The sequence below is a fragment of the Tenrec ecaudatus genome, chromosome 5 (genome assembly GCF_050624435.1).
Source record: "Tenrec ecaudatus isolate mTenEca1 chromosome 5, mTenEca1.hap1, whole genome shotgun sequence".
In the NCBI taxonomy this organism is placed as follows: domain Eukaryota; kingdom Metazoa; phylum Chordata; class Mammalia; order Afrosoricida; family Tenrecidae; genus Tenrec; species Tenrec ecaudatus.
In genome coordinates this window covers 73,094,992-73,110,450 of record NC_134534.1, presented here as the reverse complement: position 1 = coordinate 73,110,450, position 15,459 = coordinate 73,094,992, and the positions used below count along the sequence as shown (strand labels likewise).

General features: G+C 44.7%; 1 protein-coding gene and 1 long non-coding RNA gene across 2 annotated transcripts in view; one reads left to right on the top strand and one right to left on the bottom strand.

Annotated features, from left to right (window-relative positions):
* Positions 1-15,459, top strand: part of DNAJC5B (DnaJ heat shock protein family (Hsp40) member C5 beta) — a 48,292-nt gene that overhangs the window by 23,365 nt on the left and 9,468 nt on the right. The window contains exons 2-3 of the mRNA XM_075549625.1: positions 9,382-9,595; positions 13,277-13,448. Of these exons, the coding sequence (XP_075405740.1) occupies positions 9,382-9,595; positions 13,277-13,448 (386 nt within the window). The remainder of the gene's footprint in view (positions 1-9,381; positions 9,596-13,276; positions 13,449-15,459) is intronic.
* LOC142448107 (uncharacterized) overlaps positions 1,053-15,459 on the bottom strand; it is a 42,742-nt gene continuing 28,335 nt past the window's right edge. The window contains exon 3 of the long non-coding RNA XR_012784503.1: positions 1,053-1,169. This is a non-coding gene — a long non-coding RNA (uncharacterized LOC142448107). The remainder of the gene's footprint in view (positions 1,170-15,459) is intronic.

Genomic DNA, 15,459 nt, shown 5'->3' with positions numbered 1-15,459 from the left:
AACAAAACTAGAAAGAGAATACCCAAATGACCTCTTTATCAGTGTCAGTAATTAGAAAATGCAAATTAGAGCACAGTGGGATACGTGTATACAACCATTGTCCTGACAAACATCAGAATGCCTGGCCATGTGAGGGAGCGTGTGCAGCACTGGAATTGATACATTGGCTTCCTTCGTCTTCACTTGGGTTTGGCTTCAGTCGAAGAGGGTCCAATCCGATGTTCTAGTCCAGCGGGTTTCAACCTGTAGGTTGAGACCCCTTTGGGGCTCGAATGACCCTTTCACAGGGGTTGCCCAATTCATAACAGTAGCAAAACTACAGTTATGAAGTAGCAACCCAAACCATTTTATGGTTGGGGAGTCATGAGGAAATGTATGAAAGGGTCGCGGCATTAGGAAGGTTGAGAGGCTGTTAATCGAGGGTTTGCCTTCACTTGTGGATGATGATTTATCACTGCTTATTTCTCTATTCACTACTATTCTTCCCATCACAGGATACACACGCACACCTTTCTCCCCCTCCAGACAGAGAAGTCTATATCTATTGTATGTCTGATTTTGTTATTTTGCAGTAGATGCTGGCTCAGTGATGGAGATAGTTTTAAACAGTTAAACATTCCATCACATGCAAAAAGGTTGGGGCTCAAGCCAATTACAGACCCCTCCAAAGTCAGATCTGGAGATCTGCTTCTGAAGGGTCACAGCTTTAAAAAACCCTATGGTGTAGTTTTACTCCACACGCATGAAGTGGCCAGGAGTCAGAATCAATTTGTCAGTAAATATCAACAATAGGATCCAGAAGTGGTTCAGGGGTGGTCTCACCTGCCACGCAGGAGAACTGCTTCTAATCCCAGCCTATGAATTTCATGCCCAACCATCACCCATCTGCCAGTGGATGCTCAAGTGCTGCTATGATTCTGCACAGGTTTCATCTGAGCTTACAGACAGACTAGGAAGAAAGGCCTGGTGGTCAACTTCTGAAAACCACCTTCTAGATCACAACGGTCTGTTCTACAACAGATCATAGGCATAACATAATGAAGACCATTTACCTTTCTGTTGTACCGGGGGAGCAGCTCATTGGCAGCTGACAAAAATAACAGGATATAGAAAGAAATTGATGAGTCGCCTTCTTTTGTCTTGGCATCAGGTGGACTTCTTGTGGGACGCTGGAGGGACAATAGTCGATGTGAAAGAGATTAGCAGAAAGTCACAACATGATGGGGCAATCTCTGGGTTTGGAAGTAGCAGAAGGTATTAATTGGAGATGTGTTGTGCAGGAAAACTCAGGTACAGACACAGCCAAGTCATGATGGAACTCAGATGCCAGACTTTCCCAAACAAGGAGATCCCCTCTGGAAAATGCAAGTCCACGTCCGTAGATTGGCTGAGAGCTGGGCAATGTGGTTAGGATCAGCCCGGAGGTGATTCCAAGATGGGTAGTTTATTGTGAAAGGTAGAGGCAAGGAAAAGAAGAGGCCAAGGCATTACAATTCTTAGAATTATCCTAGTGCCTTAAAACGCATGGATGCTGAGGACCTTAGAAAACTACAAAAATAAGCCCCGTGTTTGTCTTATCTGTCACTCACTTAATTCACTATGCACTTAAGTTGACAGTTGTCACTGGATTTTTTCAGTTGAGTTTAAAGGCATTAAAGGCTTCTCCTCCTGGTTATACCCATCCTAGATTAGCAGATGACTATGATTAAATATGTAGAAATAATTAAAGACTCATTCTGTTTTAATATCATCTCATTTTTAAGTGTACAATTAGGGGTTAAAGATGGCTCTTTAAAAAACTAAGAAATGGATATGAGATTTTAAGTGTACTCCAAGAACTCCTAAATTTCCTGTCTTAGACAATTAACAAGCGTGTGTGGAGGGAGAGGGGCACTGATCAACGACCTCGTTGAGTGGTTGTGTAAACTTGGCAGCTGCTTCTTGCTAGCCATATTTTCTGAAAATTACTCAGAGCCAAGAGTATCTGCCAAGCGGAGTCAGAATGCTGCTGATGACCAGGATCTGGATTTGTTACAAATGGAAGTGTTCCAGCTGTCTGAGCTTGCCAACTCCATTGTTAGAGGCATTTGAGAAACGGATGGCGAGCGTCTGACCTTGTAAACGGACAAAGAGCCGAAGGCCTAAAGAAACGGCAGAAAGCCGTGTTTCTCTGGCCAAGGCTTGGGTGTACGCACCATCTCGACTGAACTCTGGAAACGAGGGGAGTTAGGTGAGAGGACCTTTCTGAGGGGCCTTTGCCTATCGAAGTGCAGGAACGCGTTTTTCGTTTGATTGACCTGATCATGATCTTGTTGGGATTTTTCACACTGCAGTGACTATTCCAGGAATATCGTGCCCTTAAAACTGTTGTGTTTAAAGACTCCACTTGCGGCCTTTCTGATACTGATTACTGCAGTTTGAGGATTTTTGTACTTTCTATACCGCCTCCCTCCCCCCCCCCCACACACACACACACCTAACTCGATACTGGGCCATTTCAGGGAAACAAACTGAGTTTTCAGTTCTTCAGACACAGGGATGATTCAGCAAGAGAAAACCTGTCAGTGGCACCAGATTCATAGAACAAGGAAAAAACAAATGCATGTGACCTTCTTAACTGACAACAGGCTTTGGACAAACCACACCCCAACTCTTCAACCTGATAAAGGGTCTTTATGAAAACACTCAGCCAACTCTATACACAGCATCGAAATCCTGGAAGCTTCATCTAAATCAGGACCTTCTGTCTGTTCTTCTCAACATTGCACTGGAAGATCTAGCCAGCACACCTCGGGCAGAGAAGAAAAAGAAGAGGGAGCTGAAGGGATGGGGATCGGGGTGGAGATGAGGGAAGAAAGAAAAGAGAGGGGAGGGGGAAGGAGAGAGTGAGGGAAGGGAAAGGGAGAAGTAAAGTCTACATTCATAGAGGATATATTAGTGTGGACTCTGGGATATAGAAATACATATTTAATATTTAAATTAAATTAAAATTACATATATATTCCAGGGTCCACAAGAAGCTACTCAACACTCAAAAAAGGTTATTTATATATCAGCAATGAACAATCTGAAAAGAAATAAAGCATTTAATTTAATAATTTAAATAAACCATTTAATATAACATCAAAAAGAGTACGCTAATTAGGAATAAACTTGCCACTTAAAGCTAGCCTGTTGTTTCAGCGTGAGGTTAGTCCCTGAATTCTACTTTTTAGAGTTCATCCAGAGTTGAGATCCCTGATTTCTAAATGGTTTTCTTTGTCCTGGTGTGGCAGAGCTGGTTTTTAGATTTACTCATGTTGTCATCCTTCGAGAATACCCCTGAACTTTGGTTTGGGCTGGCCCTCTGTCGTGTACCACCTCTTTCCAGGTACGTGCATCCCAGCACCCAGACTTCATGCTTGGCCCTTGTCTCCAGACCCACAATCCCGGAGTCTATTCGGTCACCGTGAGAGTAGTGTGTCCATCCTGACTTCCGGCACCCAGCCTTTTCACTCTCTCTGGCCTCTTCCTTGGTGAGGAAATGTGTCTCATCTGGCCTTCACCTGCTTTTGTGCAGGAGAGCTACGTGGGGAAACAGGTGCCCCTTCTCCTTTGTGTTAAGATTCCTGCCATCATCACCTCTCCTCCCTTCGCAGCCTCGGCCTAGCTAACATTCCTCCTTCACTCCTTCCTGCTGATCATGCTGAGCTGGTCTGGATGGCACCACATCTGTTCCCTATCTGGGCAGGGGCTGAGGAGAAAGTGTCTGGTAGCAGCCCTACTTCGGGGGTTGAAGGCAGGCTGGACTATATTGGCGCACAATTATCTGTCGCATTCTAGTTTCCAGCCAGCCTGGAAGAAGCAAAACAAACCAGGGTATCTAAACCCCAAGGTCCAAAAATAAGTAGGAGAATAATAGAGGACAAGAGACGCAGGACAGGTAACAACAAGAAGCCCCAGGACTAGACCTCCAACCCGGAGCTCCATCCATGTGAAGCGTGGGCCTGAGGCTCTTGTGATCAACCCTGGAACTGGCGGGTATCTTGCATGTGGCCTGTTCAGCTTACCCAGAAGCAGCGTTCTTCCTTGGGCATGGCACGAGTTCCACCTTGAAGCCCTGCCAGTATGCCTAGGCCCTGCATGCCTGGCTCCGGAGAACTGCCACTTGGGAACTGATCTTGGTCTGCATGCTAATTAGGGATCTGCATTCCAGAGGTTGAGTTGTGTTAGTTCAGACGAAAGGTTACCCTGTAGTTTACCTGCAGAGACCGCTCAATGGATCTTGTGTGGTCCCTACCATTCCTGTCAGAACACTGATCTCGACTCGAAAAATCATCAGTGTCCCTCCTCTTTTGGACATTTGGTAGGTGGTGCTTTTGGAAATGGGCATGAAGGTATAGCCACAGACACAATAGGTACCACATACCCCAGAGCGTGAAGTCCTGTCTAATTGGTTGGCAAAACTGACAGAGCTGCTACAGACAAAATAATTTCCCCTTTGGGGAAGGAAGCATCCTGAAATAAAATATGTAATTGAGAGGGTCTTCCTGGTTTGACCCCACCCAGATGTATATTTTTCCAAAAGGGAAAGCAAAGGATTCTGGAGTCAGGGGTGGTGTTATGAGTAGAGGTGTCATGTAAATCTTGCCAAAGCATGGCATGCCAGGAAAGCTGTTCCTTCCGAGCTACTAGAAATAAGGGAGCAATTAGCTCGAGTGGCGTTGTGGCTACATATTTGGCTGTGATCCTCAACATCAGCGGTTAGAAACCACCAAGCTCTCTGAGGGAGAAAGATGGGGTTTCTACTCCTGTCAACAGTTACAATCTTGGAAACTCACAGGGGCAGCTCTAGCCTGTCCTCTAAGTTAAAGGTCTCTATGATTCAGTATTGACTCTATAGTAGTGAGGACAGTATGCCTCCCCAGTGAGAGTCTACCATCGGGGTAAACGTGTGCACCCTAGAGGCCTCCCTTGGTAACCCCCTCCCAGGTAATCCAGTCTCTGAGATGCGGAAATATTTGAGGGAAGGAGAAGTGGCCGAGTCTTGAAGAAGGATCTGGGAAGAAGGAACATTTCCTGCTGGCAAAATGCATGCCCACGATGGTCTTGCAGGATGACGAGCTTAGGGCTCCAACTGGACATACCAGTATTGAAAGCAGGGAATGGAGAAAAAGGGGGAGAAGGGGGCTGGGCTTTAAGGTCAAGCCCAGTAGAAACCAGCCCTACAGGAGGATAAGTGAGTGCGAGCTAACTGGAGCGAAGGGTCCCATCAAGCCATAGCATTTGAAGTTGCCAACCTGAGGCCTCTCTGGCCTTCAGGGCAGCCCCTCTTCTAATGGCAGTACTTTTGGCATTGGGGGCATGGATTCTGGGGATCTCTCACCTCAGGACATTCTTGCGGACGATGAACTGGGCCTGCCTTTTCTCCTTACGTTCTTTTTCCTGGCCCTCTTCACCTCCTCCATGTCCCTGTCACAGAACACCAAAGGAACTGCTTCTAACATATTTTCCATGGCAGTTGATGGACCCATGCCTAACATTTCTAATTTCTTCTTGATGTCCGTGGAAGACTGAGTTACAGACCTAGCTTCGAGCCCTGTCTGTCCTGCGGCTTCTCAAGGTCTAAGTCTGCGTGCTTAGCTCATGCCTCTCTTGGGTACACTAACAAGTCAGTCAGGTTCTCCTGAGGCTCTTCGTCAATGGTTGCTAGTTTGTTATAGTTAATCCGTGTCTGTGGAGACTCTTTCATTCCTTGTAAAATACATAAAAGCTTATGATCTGTTGACCACCTCCCTCTTATTGAATCATAATCCCACTGGGGATCAGTATTAGGTATTGCTTCTGTCCCTGGCAGGTAATTATGAATTTCCTTGGCATATGCCAAGGCCTTTCCCTCAATGCCCTCAATCTCAGAGATAGTTACAGCCCCTGGAAAGATCAGATTGATGTATTTCCAAGACAAATCAGTTATTTTCTCCATTTCTTACTGAATTGGCTGGGGTCATCTGTAAAACAACCTAATTTATCTTGAATGCTTACTTATTCCTGCATGGTGAATGGGGCTTGCATCCTGACTATATCACCTGGCCCTGGGGCAGCTGGGGGGGCGGGGACTGAGGGTACTTGGCTTTGGGAAACAGCTTAGGTTCTATTTGCTTTGCTGCCTTGCTTTCCCTGGGACTTAAAGGTTCTGGATTAGATAGTGTGGGCTCTGGGGGTAAAGGAATCGTTGGCTCTTGGGGTCCCAGTGAGGAAACTGAGAGCTGGTTTTCACACTTACAGGTTTTGAGTTATTTTTCCTCAATGTCTTCAAGAAGACAGGGTCAATTTTACAATTCTTGAACGGGACGGGGCGGGACATTTCACAGAACCATGAAAGCCTGTATATAGGGGACCTCTGTCCACTTTCCTTGCCTTTTGCAAATGAAGTCTATTTGCAAGATGGTATCATAATTTAGACTACCATTTTCAGGCCCAATTTCCCCACTGTCTAGTTTATACTGAGACCAAGCTGGACATCTATGATTGTTATCAGCAAGTGCTTCAAATTCTCTGGACAAGCAAGGCTGTCATCTGCATGTCAATGAGGTTACCGAGCCTTCTTCATATCCTGTTCTTTTTCATGTAGTTCATATAGTACAGCTTCTCAGATTCTTTACCCAGCACACAGATTGGCTACGTGTGCTGAGAAAATGCAACCCTAACCCACGATTTTTCTTCTTTTAGATAACGCACTGCCCCTTGTTCCGTTTGAATGACTTCCGTTTGGTCTATGTACAGGTTCTGCACAGCAAAATTAGATGTTCTGGAATCCCCATTCTTCTCAAAGTTAACCATCGTTTCCTAGGATTCAAACTGGTTAATGCCTTTGTCTAGACAGTAGAACACAAACATCTTTTTGGTGTTCTCTGCTTTCAGCCAAAATCCATCTGAGGTCACTGTACCCACTGTGCCGCATTCTCTTCTGAATTAGACACTTTCCTGTTGATGTGCTCCTTCAGCCAGTTTATATTACATGCTGAAAAAATTGACTTGCATGTGAATTTAATTATGTTGCCCTATCATTTTCATAATCTGTTGGGTTACCTTTCTTTGGAAAGGACACACATATAGATCTCTTCCAGTTGGTTGGCCAGCTGGCTATCTTTCAAAATTCTTGGCATAGATGAATGAGTATTTCCAGCATTTTAATCAGGCTGTTGAAACATGTCAATTAGTATTCTGTCAATTCTTGGAGCCTGGGTTTTTACTAATACCGTCAGTGCAGAATGGACATCTTCCTTCGATATCTTCAGTTCTTGATCCTTGTGGACATGTTTGAAGGTTGATCAATACTTTATGGTCCTGTAACTCTATGGACGGAATCCATCTTCTTTTGATACTTCTTGCATTGTTGAATCTCTTTCCCCTTATATAGTAACTAAGGACTTGAACTTATTCTTCAGTGGTTTCATCATGAGCTACACTAAGCATTCTTCTTTTTGGACTCTAGATACAGACAATGCACATGTCGTTATAATACTCTATCCTCTCAAGCTCCCCTTGAACATTTTGTTCAGAATTTAGAGAGCACCCATGAACAGATTTGACACACTGAACACTAACAACAGAAGACCCCGAGAGCTGTGGGATGATAGCAAGAACAGCATGCATGAAGAAAGCACCGGAAACAACCATCTATTCCAACAAAGCAAAGGGTCGGCTAAAAGGCAAGCAAGCAAGAAAAGACCAAAATGGATCTCAGAAGAAACAGAAACTTGTTCTTGAAGGTAGAGCAGCTAAAGCAAATGCAAGAAATGCCGAAGTAAAAAATAAACAGAAATGTTCACAGGGCAGCTTGCGAAGAGAAAGTCGAGTAGTATAATGAAATGGGCAAGGCCTGGGGTAAGAAATTCACTAAGGAAGAAATTCACTCTGGTGAGGGAACTGAAGAAAAACTGCAAGCCTGAATGATTTCATGGGATGGGTGTCCACCGCAAGACATGGACAAAACCAGAGAACATTAGGTGTAGCGTGCTTAGTCAATCTTATAAAGATAAACATTTAATGACACCATTAATATAAGAAAAGAATTTTTAAAACATGGTTTTTATACCAAAAGATCCGATTTTGAAGACGACTAGGAGACCAGGGATGGAGGAGGGAACATGGAAAGGTAAAGGGGAAGGGGGGATGAGAGGGGTATTACAGGATATTCTTACTGCTTTCGTGGATTGGGATGGGCTGTCTAATTATGTACACTATGCTTCTCAAAAACCCCGTCAGCTTTCTTACCTCCATGCTGGCTAACGAAAGGAGGACGAGTCTTACTAAAATGGACTTACAAGTTCACTTCAAAAAGAAAGAAAGGAAGGAGAAAAGGAAATATAATTCCATGGGCAAAATAATAAGACAGTTTTCATATGAGCAATTGGTGATGCATTCCACCGTTATCCCCTGGTGTCTTTTGGCAAGCACCACTACAGTATGACAAACTGACCGATGAGGGGTCATTTAGAACACTATGTTTTCTTAATTCTAGAAAGTACCATCTCCACTTTACCTTAAGGTTCTAAATGAAACGCTGACACACGAGTGCCAGAGGCCTCCGTGTATTGTGTCGATCATCTTCTAGTTGGCTCCTGCTGCAAGGTCAATGCAGCTTCCTGACAAAGATGATAAATGGCACGTATTTGCCACCAACAATCTCTCTGTGGAAAATCACTCTCAGGATGTGAGGAGCAAAACCTTGCTATTGCACCTGCATGTTAGAAACAAGTACTATCATTTAATGAAAGTGCAGTTCCTTAGTTATCCATCTATGGAGCTTACCATTGCCCAGTATTTGAACGAAAATAAAGGATGTGTTCCCCTTATGGAAGAGGGTTGCAGGGAGGATATGAACCAGTCAGGGTACAGGGTAGCAACGATGAAACAGACAACTTACAACTTTCCTCTAGTTCCTAAATGCTTCCTCTCACCAGGAGGGTAGAGGTAGGGTGGGGTAGAAAGGAGGAACCGATTACAAAGATCTACATCTAAACTCCTCCCTGGGGGTTGGACAACAGAAAAGTGGGTGAAGGGAGGCATCAGACAGTGTAAGGTATAGCAAAATAATAATTTATAAATTACCAAGGACTCATGACGGAAGGGGAAAATGAGGAGCTGATGCCAGGGACTTACATGGAGAGCAAATGTTTTGAGAATGATGATGGCAAAAAATGTACAAATGTACTTTACACAATTGATGTATGTTTGGATTGGGATAAGAGTTGTATGAGCCCCCAATAAAATGATTAAAATTAATATTAATTAATGAAGGCTGTGCAAGTGAGTGATGCCTCTCTAAAATAGCTCCATAACGCTTTCCCAATCACTTTTCCTCACTCTCTCTCTTGCTCTCGCTTTTCATTTTAAAAGAAAATTGGCTCTGAGACATCATCCGGACAAGAATCCAGATGACCCAACAGCAGCTGAAAAGTTTAAGGAGATCAATAATGCCCACACAATACTCACTGACATGTCGAAGAGAAGCATTTATGACAAGTACGGGTCTCTGGGCCTCTACGTGGCCGAGCAGTTTGGAGATGAAAACGTGAATGCCTACTTCCTGCTGTCAAGTTGGTGGGCCAAGGTGAGTCAGGCTGGTTGGCTGGTTTTCAAAAACCAATTTCCTTGGAAACCATGGAAGTATTTACTCTGTTCGGCCCCATCTCAAATATTTGTTGTTGTTACTAGGTGTGGTTGAGTGGGTGCCCACTCACGGTGACCTTATGTACAAGAGCACGGAACACTGCCTAGTCAAGGCACATCTCCACAATCGCTACGTTTGAGCCCGATGTTGCCGCCACTGTGATAGCCCAGCTTGCGAAGGGGCTCTCCCTCTTTGCTGCCTCTAATACAGTCTATCTTTATTACTACTACACACGTGCAAAGAAAAGGAGGCCACGTTTCCCTCTACAGATGTCATTTGCAGAGTCTGCTCTCGTTCGTCTAATAGTTACGGAACACAGCATGGCTTAAAATACCTCGAGATGTTAATTATACTTGAAGTTCAAGCTTCAGGTTAATTCAGATGACTCTCCCTGCCTTCATAATGACTCATTAAAAACGGACTCACTGCTCCAGACCAAAAATAATTCATTAGTGTGACAACCACTTAATAAATAATAAACGAACATAGAATAAATTTAGCCATGTCCTTAACTATCTATAGCATAGGCTACCCGAGCAATAAACGTCCTTGGGTTAATGCCTGTTAATTGGGTCACAAGCTGTGATGTCACAGAGAAGGAAATGAGGGAGGGAAGGTGAGAATGAAGCAGCAGAGGACAGGAAACTGGAGAAACACAGAGACAATGGACGTCTGTCCTAACAACAACTTTGTAAAGGACCTCAGGCACAAAGCACCAACTTTTGGACAGTGAAGGTTGTTTTGTTTCTTAATCCCTCGGAACAGAATGTTTGGAGACAGCTTCAGATTTGTGTTAGAGCTTTGATATCTTTGTCTTCTGATGAAGGTCTGCTTTCATATGCACTAGGTATATGGCCCATCAGCATGTTTGGCAGACACTTCGCTCCACAGTCATATGTATTGTCATTAATAATAAATATCTCAAATGGAAGGTTTTATACTCAATAGTATTCTGATTGCTTTGTTCTTCCATTAAAATCTTGTGAAACTGAAGAGTTTCATTTATGTAGGAAAAGAGAGAATTTTCTTTTTTTTTTTTTTTTTTGAACAGGAGCATGAAAAGAGAGTTTGGAACCTAAAAAGCCTCATGGACCTTTTCCAGGCACCAGAACTCTCTTTTGTTTTCTGGGGGGAAAGGGGGGGTTAGCTGGAGTCCTTCTGTGATTGTCCCTTTCGCCTCTTGTCTCAGTTGTTGACGACCTGGAGTGGAGACCATTCCTGCCAAGCCCAGCTGGGACTTAGACTGAGAGTGCACAGATTGCATTGTTATTTATGGTGGTGGATAGAATATTCCCATCACAGGACAGGCTATTGTGGACGTGCCTGGGAATCTAACCACCAGGTACAATGTTCTTCCCATGGGAAGGTCCAAATAGAGTACCAACAGCTGAGGACATATTGGGGCGAGGCCACAAAAACATTACAAGAGATTGTTTGTTTGTTCTTTTTTTGTCCAGGATGTAAACAAAATTGATCCAAATTCATACAGACTAACTAGCAGAAGACGTCCACTCGTGGGTTCAAGCAAAAAAGCGCTCTTGTGGTATAGTGGTTACTCAGTGGACTGCTAACCACAAGACTAGCTGTTTGAAACCACCAGCTGCTCCATGTGAGAAAGACACTGCTTTCTACTCCTGTCCACAGTTACAGGCTTGGGAGCCCACAGTGGTGGTTCTACCCTGCCCTATGGAGTTGCTTTGAGACAGAGTCCACTCAATGGCATTGAGTTTGAGTTTGAGAGTGAGTGTAAAAGAGATTCAAAATAATTCCTGATATGAATATGTTTTGGGGGTGGGGGAAGCTACCAAAAACATACACCTTGTCTTTCTGCTTATGCCCACGCCCAATTGCATGAACCATTATAGTGAGAACTTAAGATATATAACTTACCTGAATGAATCAGTGTACCACCAAAAAATGTTTCTAAATTAGCTCCAAACAAGCAGGAGGAAGGGAATAACAAAAAAGCAGAGCCAATAACAAAATTGACAGTAGGATTACAATAGAAAAAAAATCAACAAAACAAAAAGCTTGTGCTTAAAAAAGATCAGTTACATTGACAAAGGTCTCAGCATCTCAGCCTACTAACCAGGCAGGTGGGAACAGAAAGAGGTAAGGCAGATCTCCAGCTTGTCTTCTGAGGCCCACTGGGTGGGTTCCAGTTTCTCCACTGGGCGTCAAGTGCTCAGCCTTTCTGCCCCACCCTGGGAGCTGCTCATGCTGAGGTTACTTCATGCCATGAGCTGAGAATCTAGTTGGGGTTGTTAAGAGACACACTCATTGAAGGGAATAGGGTAGGAATTGCCTGATAAAAAGCAGCAGGGCATTAAGTGGATATAAAAGGGAGCGGCATTTGGGTCTACGGCTCAGGAGCCGAGCGCAGGACAGAACAGTTAATGAGAAGGAGCATCTTCCAGCGGCGCTTTTGAACCAAGTCACCCAAGACAGTGAAAACGCAGAGTGACTGCCATGCGATTAGAGGTGTCAGAGGCAACAAACGCCACCCGCCCATGTCACCCATGACTTAACAGCAAGGGGTCTGTTTTGTGTTAATATTAGTGGGTCTCTGACGACATAAGGAATATGTGCCCTGCTGCTTACAAGTTTGGTAGTTGGGACCCAGCCGGCAGCTATGTGGGACAAAGATCTGTTGATCAGCTCCAAATAAGGCGGTAGCCTAGAGAGCCCCCTATAGGACAGTTTGACACTGTCACAACGGGATCACTCTACATTGAAATCAGCTCAGTGGTACCTACAACAGCAACCTGTCAGCCACAGCCTATGAGCCTGGTGGGCTTGAAGCAGCTGCCTCTTTGTTTTACCTTCAGTAGTTTGTTAGGGGGGGTGGGAGAGGGCCATCTAGGCAGATGAAGCCACAGAAAATAAAACTGGTGGCCTGGAGAGGGTGTGTGTGTGTGTGTGTGGAAGGCTAAGTCACCAAAATCTTGTGCGTTGTGGCAGGTGCTGGACCTTAGAAACAGGAGCCACTGCCTGGTTTTTAAGAGGAAGGGGCGTTTCAGAAAGTTCACTCCACTGAGAACATGCAAGGTGAATTTGAGAGAGGCAACGGCGGAGGCCAGAGGCCAGGTTGGAGACTGCTGAAGTGTCCAGCCCAGAGACAGGAGGATCTTTTCTAAAGCCCAATTGACCAGGCTAGATGTAAGAGTTACTGAGTAACACGACAGGAGTTGGTGAATCAGAGGAACGGGGGTGGCAGGAACTCATCCATGGTGCGAATGAGTTGGTTCCTTTGGGCAGGGAAGCTTGTTCAACTCAATGGATTTGCAGGGGGGGTTGTTTGCTTGTTTTCATTTTGTGTTCTTAAGAATGATCACAGTAGCTTAAGAATACAGACGAAAATGTTGTACCCTTGGGCTTCCTCTGCATTTAACATGTTAGACAACCCTTTTATGAGGCCCTTGTTTCGAAGGAAATGAAAAGGTTTGCTCCTGGCATGGAATAAGGATGCTGGGGAATATGCTCTCTAAGGGAGAGCTATGGACATCTGAACTTTGTTTTGTTTTATTTTGGGGGGTGGGGCATGCCAACTGACTCAGTTTCTATATTTCTCCTCCACCCCTTTCCCTGACCCCATTTTTCTCTGCCTCTGTTTTCCCCCAGACCCTGTTTGTTATCATTGGCCTCCTGACCGGCTGCTATTTTTGCTGCTGCCTGTGCTGCTGTTGCAACTGCTGCTGCGGACGGTGCCGGCCCAAGACGTCGATGCCGCCAGAGGACTTCTATGTGTCTCCGGAGGACCTTGAGGAACAGATCAGGACCGACATGGAAAAAGGTGGGAGTGACATGAAACAAACCCAGTAGGCATTCCTCCATAGGCCCGGTCAAGTCCCAACGCCCATGGAGATGGTTATCATTCAAGGGCAAGAGAACCAATAACCAAATGAGGGGAATCCCATAGACTGTCAGCTTTGGGATTGTGTTTTAGGGAGGACAAAAAGAAACATGCCTTTACCAGGTATAGAAAAAAAGCGGAATCTGATACTTATTGAAAAGAAATCACAGGTAAAGAGTCCATTGAATTAAAAGAGAGTGCGTGCTGGGTTCAGGGAGGATGGGGGTCATACACTTTCTCTCAGGAAAAGCATTTCACCCTGTTACTTTAGGGTCTCTGTGGAACCCAGAGACCTTGGTGGTACAAAGGTTAAACTACCAACAGAAAGGTTGGCAATTTGAATCCACCACGGAAGAAAGACCCGTCATCCGCTCCTGTAAAGATTATACTCTTAAAAATCCCATGGGGCATTCTATTCTGTCGAAGGGGGTCACTATGAGTTAAAAATCAACGCAAAGGCACCTTACAGGGATGCTGAATCAGAGCAGCCTAAGCATCACATAATGTCATCAGCTCTTGACTTACCTTCTGTGTGATTCCTTAACAATTAATTTTGGTGAGAAAGGTGCTCCTCCTTCCCTTGAAACTCAGCTTCTTTGTTTGTTTTGGTTTGGTTTTTTGGACTAAATCCACACACTTTAGGGATTGCCTCACTTAAATGCAATGATTGGTGGTGCTAAGCTACCTCCATGTATGTATCTGTGTATATGCAGGGCCATAAGGTATTCCTTGAACCTTGTTAAAGTGTTAACTAAAGTCCATTCTACCTGGAATCGGTAAAGAAAAATAAAAGGTAAAGAAAGATGGAACCTCACAGAATTCACAACACCTGCTCTCAGGAGTGGCCTCTGGGGTCAGACTTGTCATTGTTCCTGTCCTCTCTTGTAGCCGTAACCACACTGGGCATTTTGCTGTGTAGAATGCATCAGGATGTTGAATTAAGATCTATGTGGCCAAACCCCGCAGAACCCTGGACAACCAAACCAAAGAATGTCTTGACACTGGAAACCCAATTACCAAGTGGCCCATTGTTGTCAGAACTGCCAAGATCTGGAACAGGGCATTTCCCTGGGCTGTTCCATTCTTGGGTTCTTCTGAACACAATAAAATAGAAAGCTCATGACACGAAGCACCAGCACCTGTGTGCTAAAACTATGCAGTTATCCTTCACGTGGATTCTGCCTGGAAGGGAGGAATTTGCTTGTGTGAGTTGCACTGAACCTCAAACCCTTTCAGGTTGAGGTTTGCGAGGACAGTGGGGTTTCCCGTACCCTGTGATCTGCCCCTCGAACCACTGAGTGACCCGTCCAGAACACAGACTGGACATCTTGAAGCCATTGTATTGGACAAATCTGCTACAAAAGACTTCATAAAGTGCTTGAGGGCGGTGGTACACCTGATCCAAGCCCTGTTATTTTCCATCGTCTCCTATGCGTGCGAAGGCTGGACAGTGCATCAGGAAGACTGGTGATGGATCTACACATGTGAATTCCAGTGTTGAAGAAAACTGTAAGTGTCATGGCCTGCTGAGTGAGAAAAATCAATAATACAAGTATGTTTGGGAAGAGGTACAGCCTATTGCTCCTTGGAATCAAAGACGGTGAGACATCGTCTCATGTACTTGGGACATGTTATTAGGAGGGATTCGTCCTTGGAAAAGGGCATTCTGCTTGGTACACTAGCAGGTCAGCAAAAAAGAGGAGGGCCCTCAACAAGATGGATGGATAGGATGGTCGCAACAATGGGCTCAGACCTAAACGTTGGCAGGATAAGGTTGCTATGAATTGGAACGGACTCAGGGCACCTAACAACCATAACTGGAGCTGAGTTGTGGTCCATGGCAAACACAATGACAAGTTTCTTCTTTTATGTAGAATAGAAGAAGGCAAACTTCTCTTTTAATGTGAACATAAATACCACCAAGGGCAAGCAAGCAGGAGCCTTAGTAAAT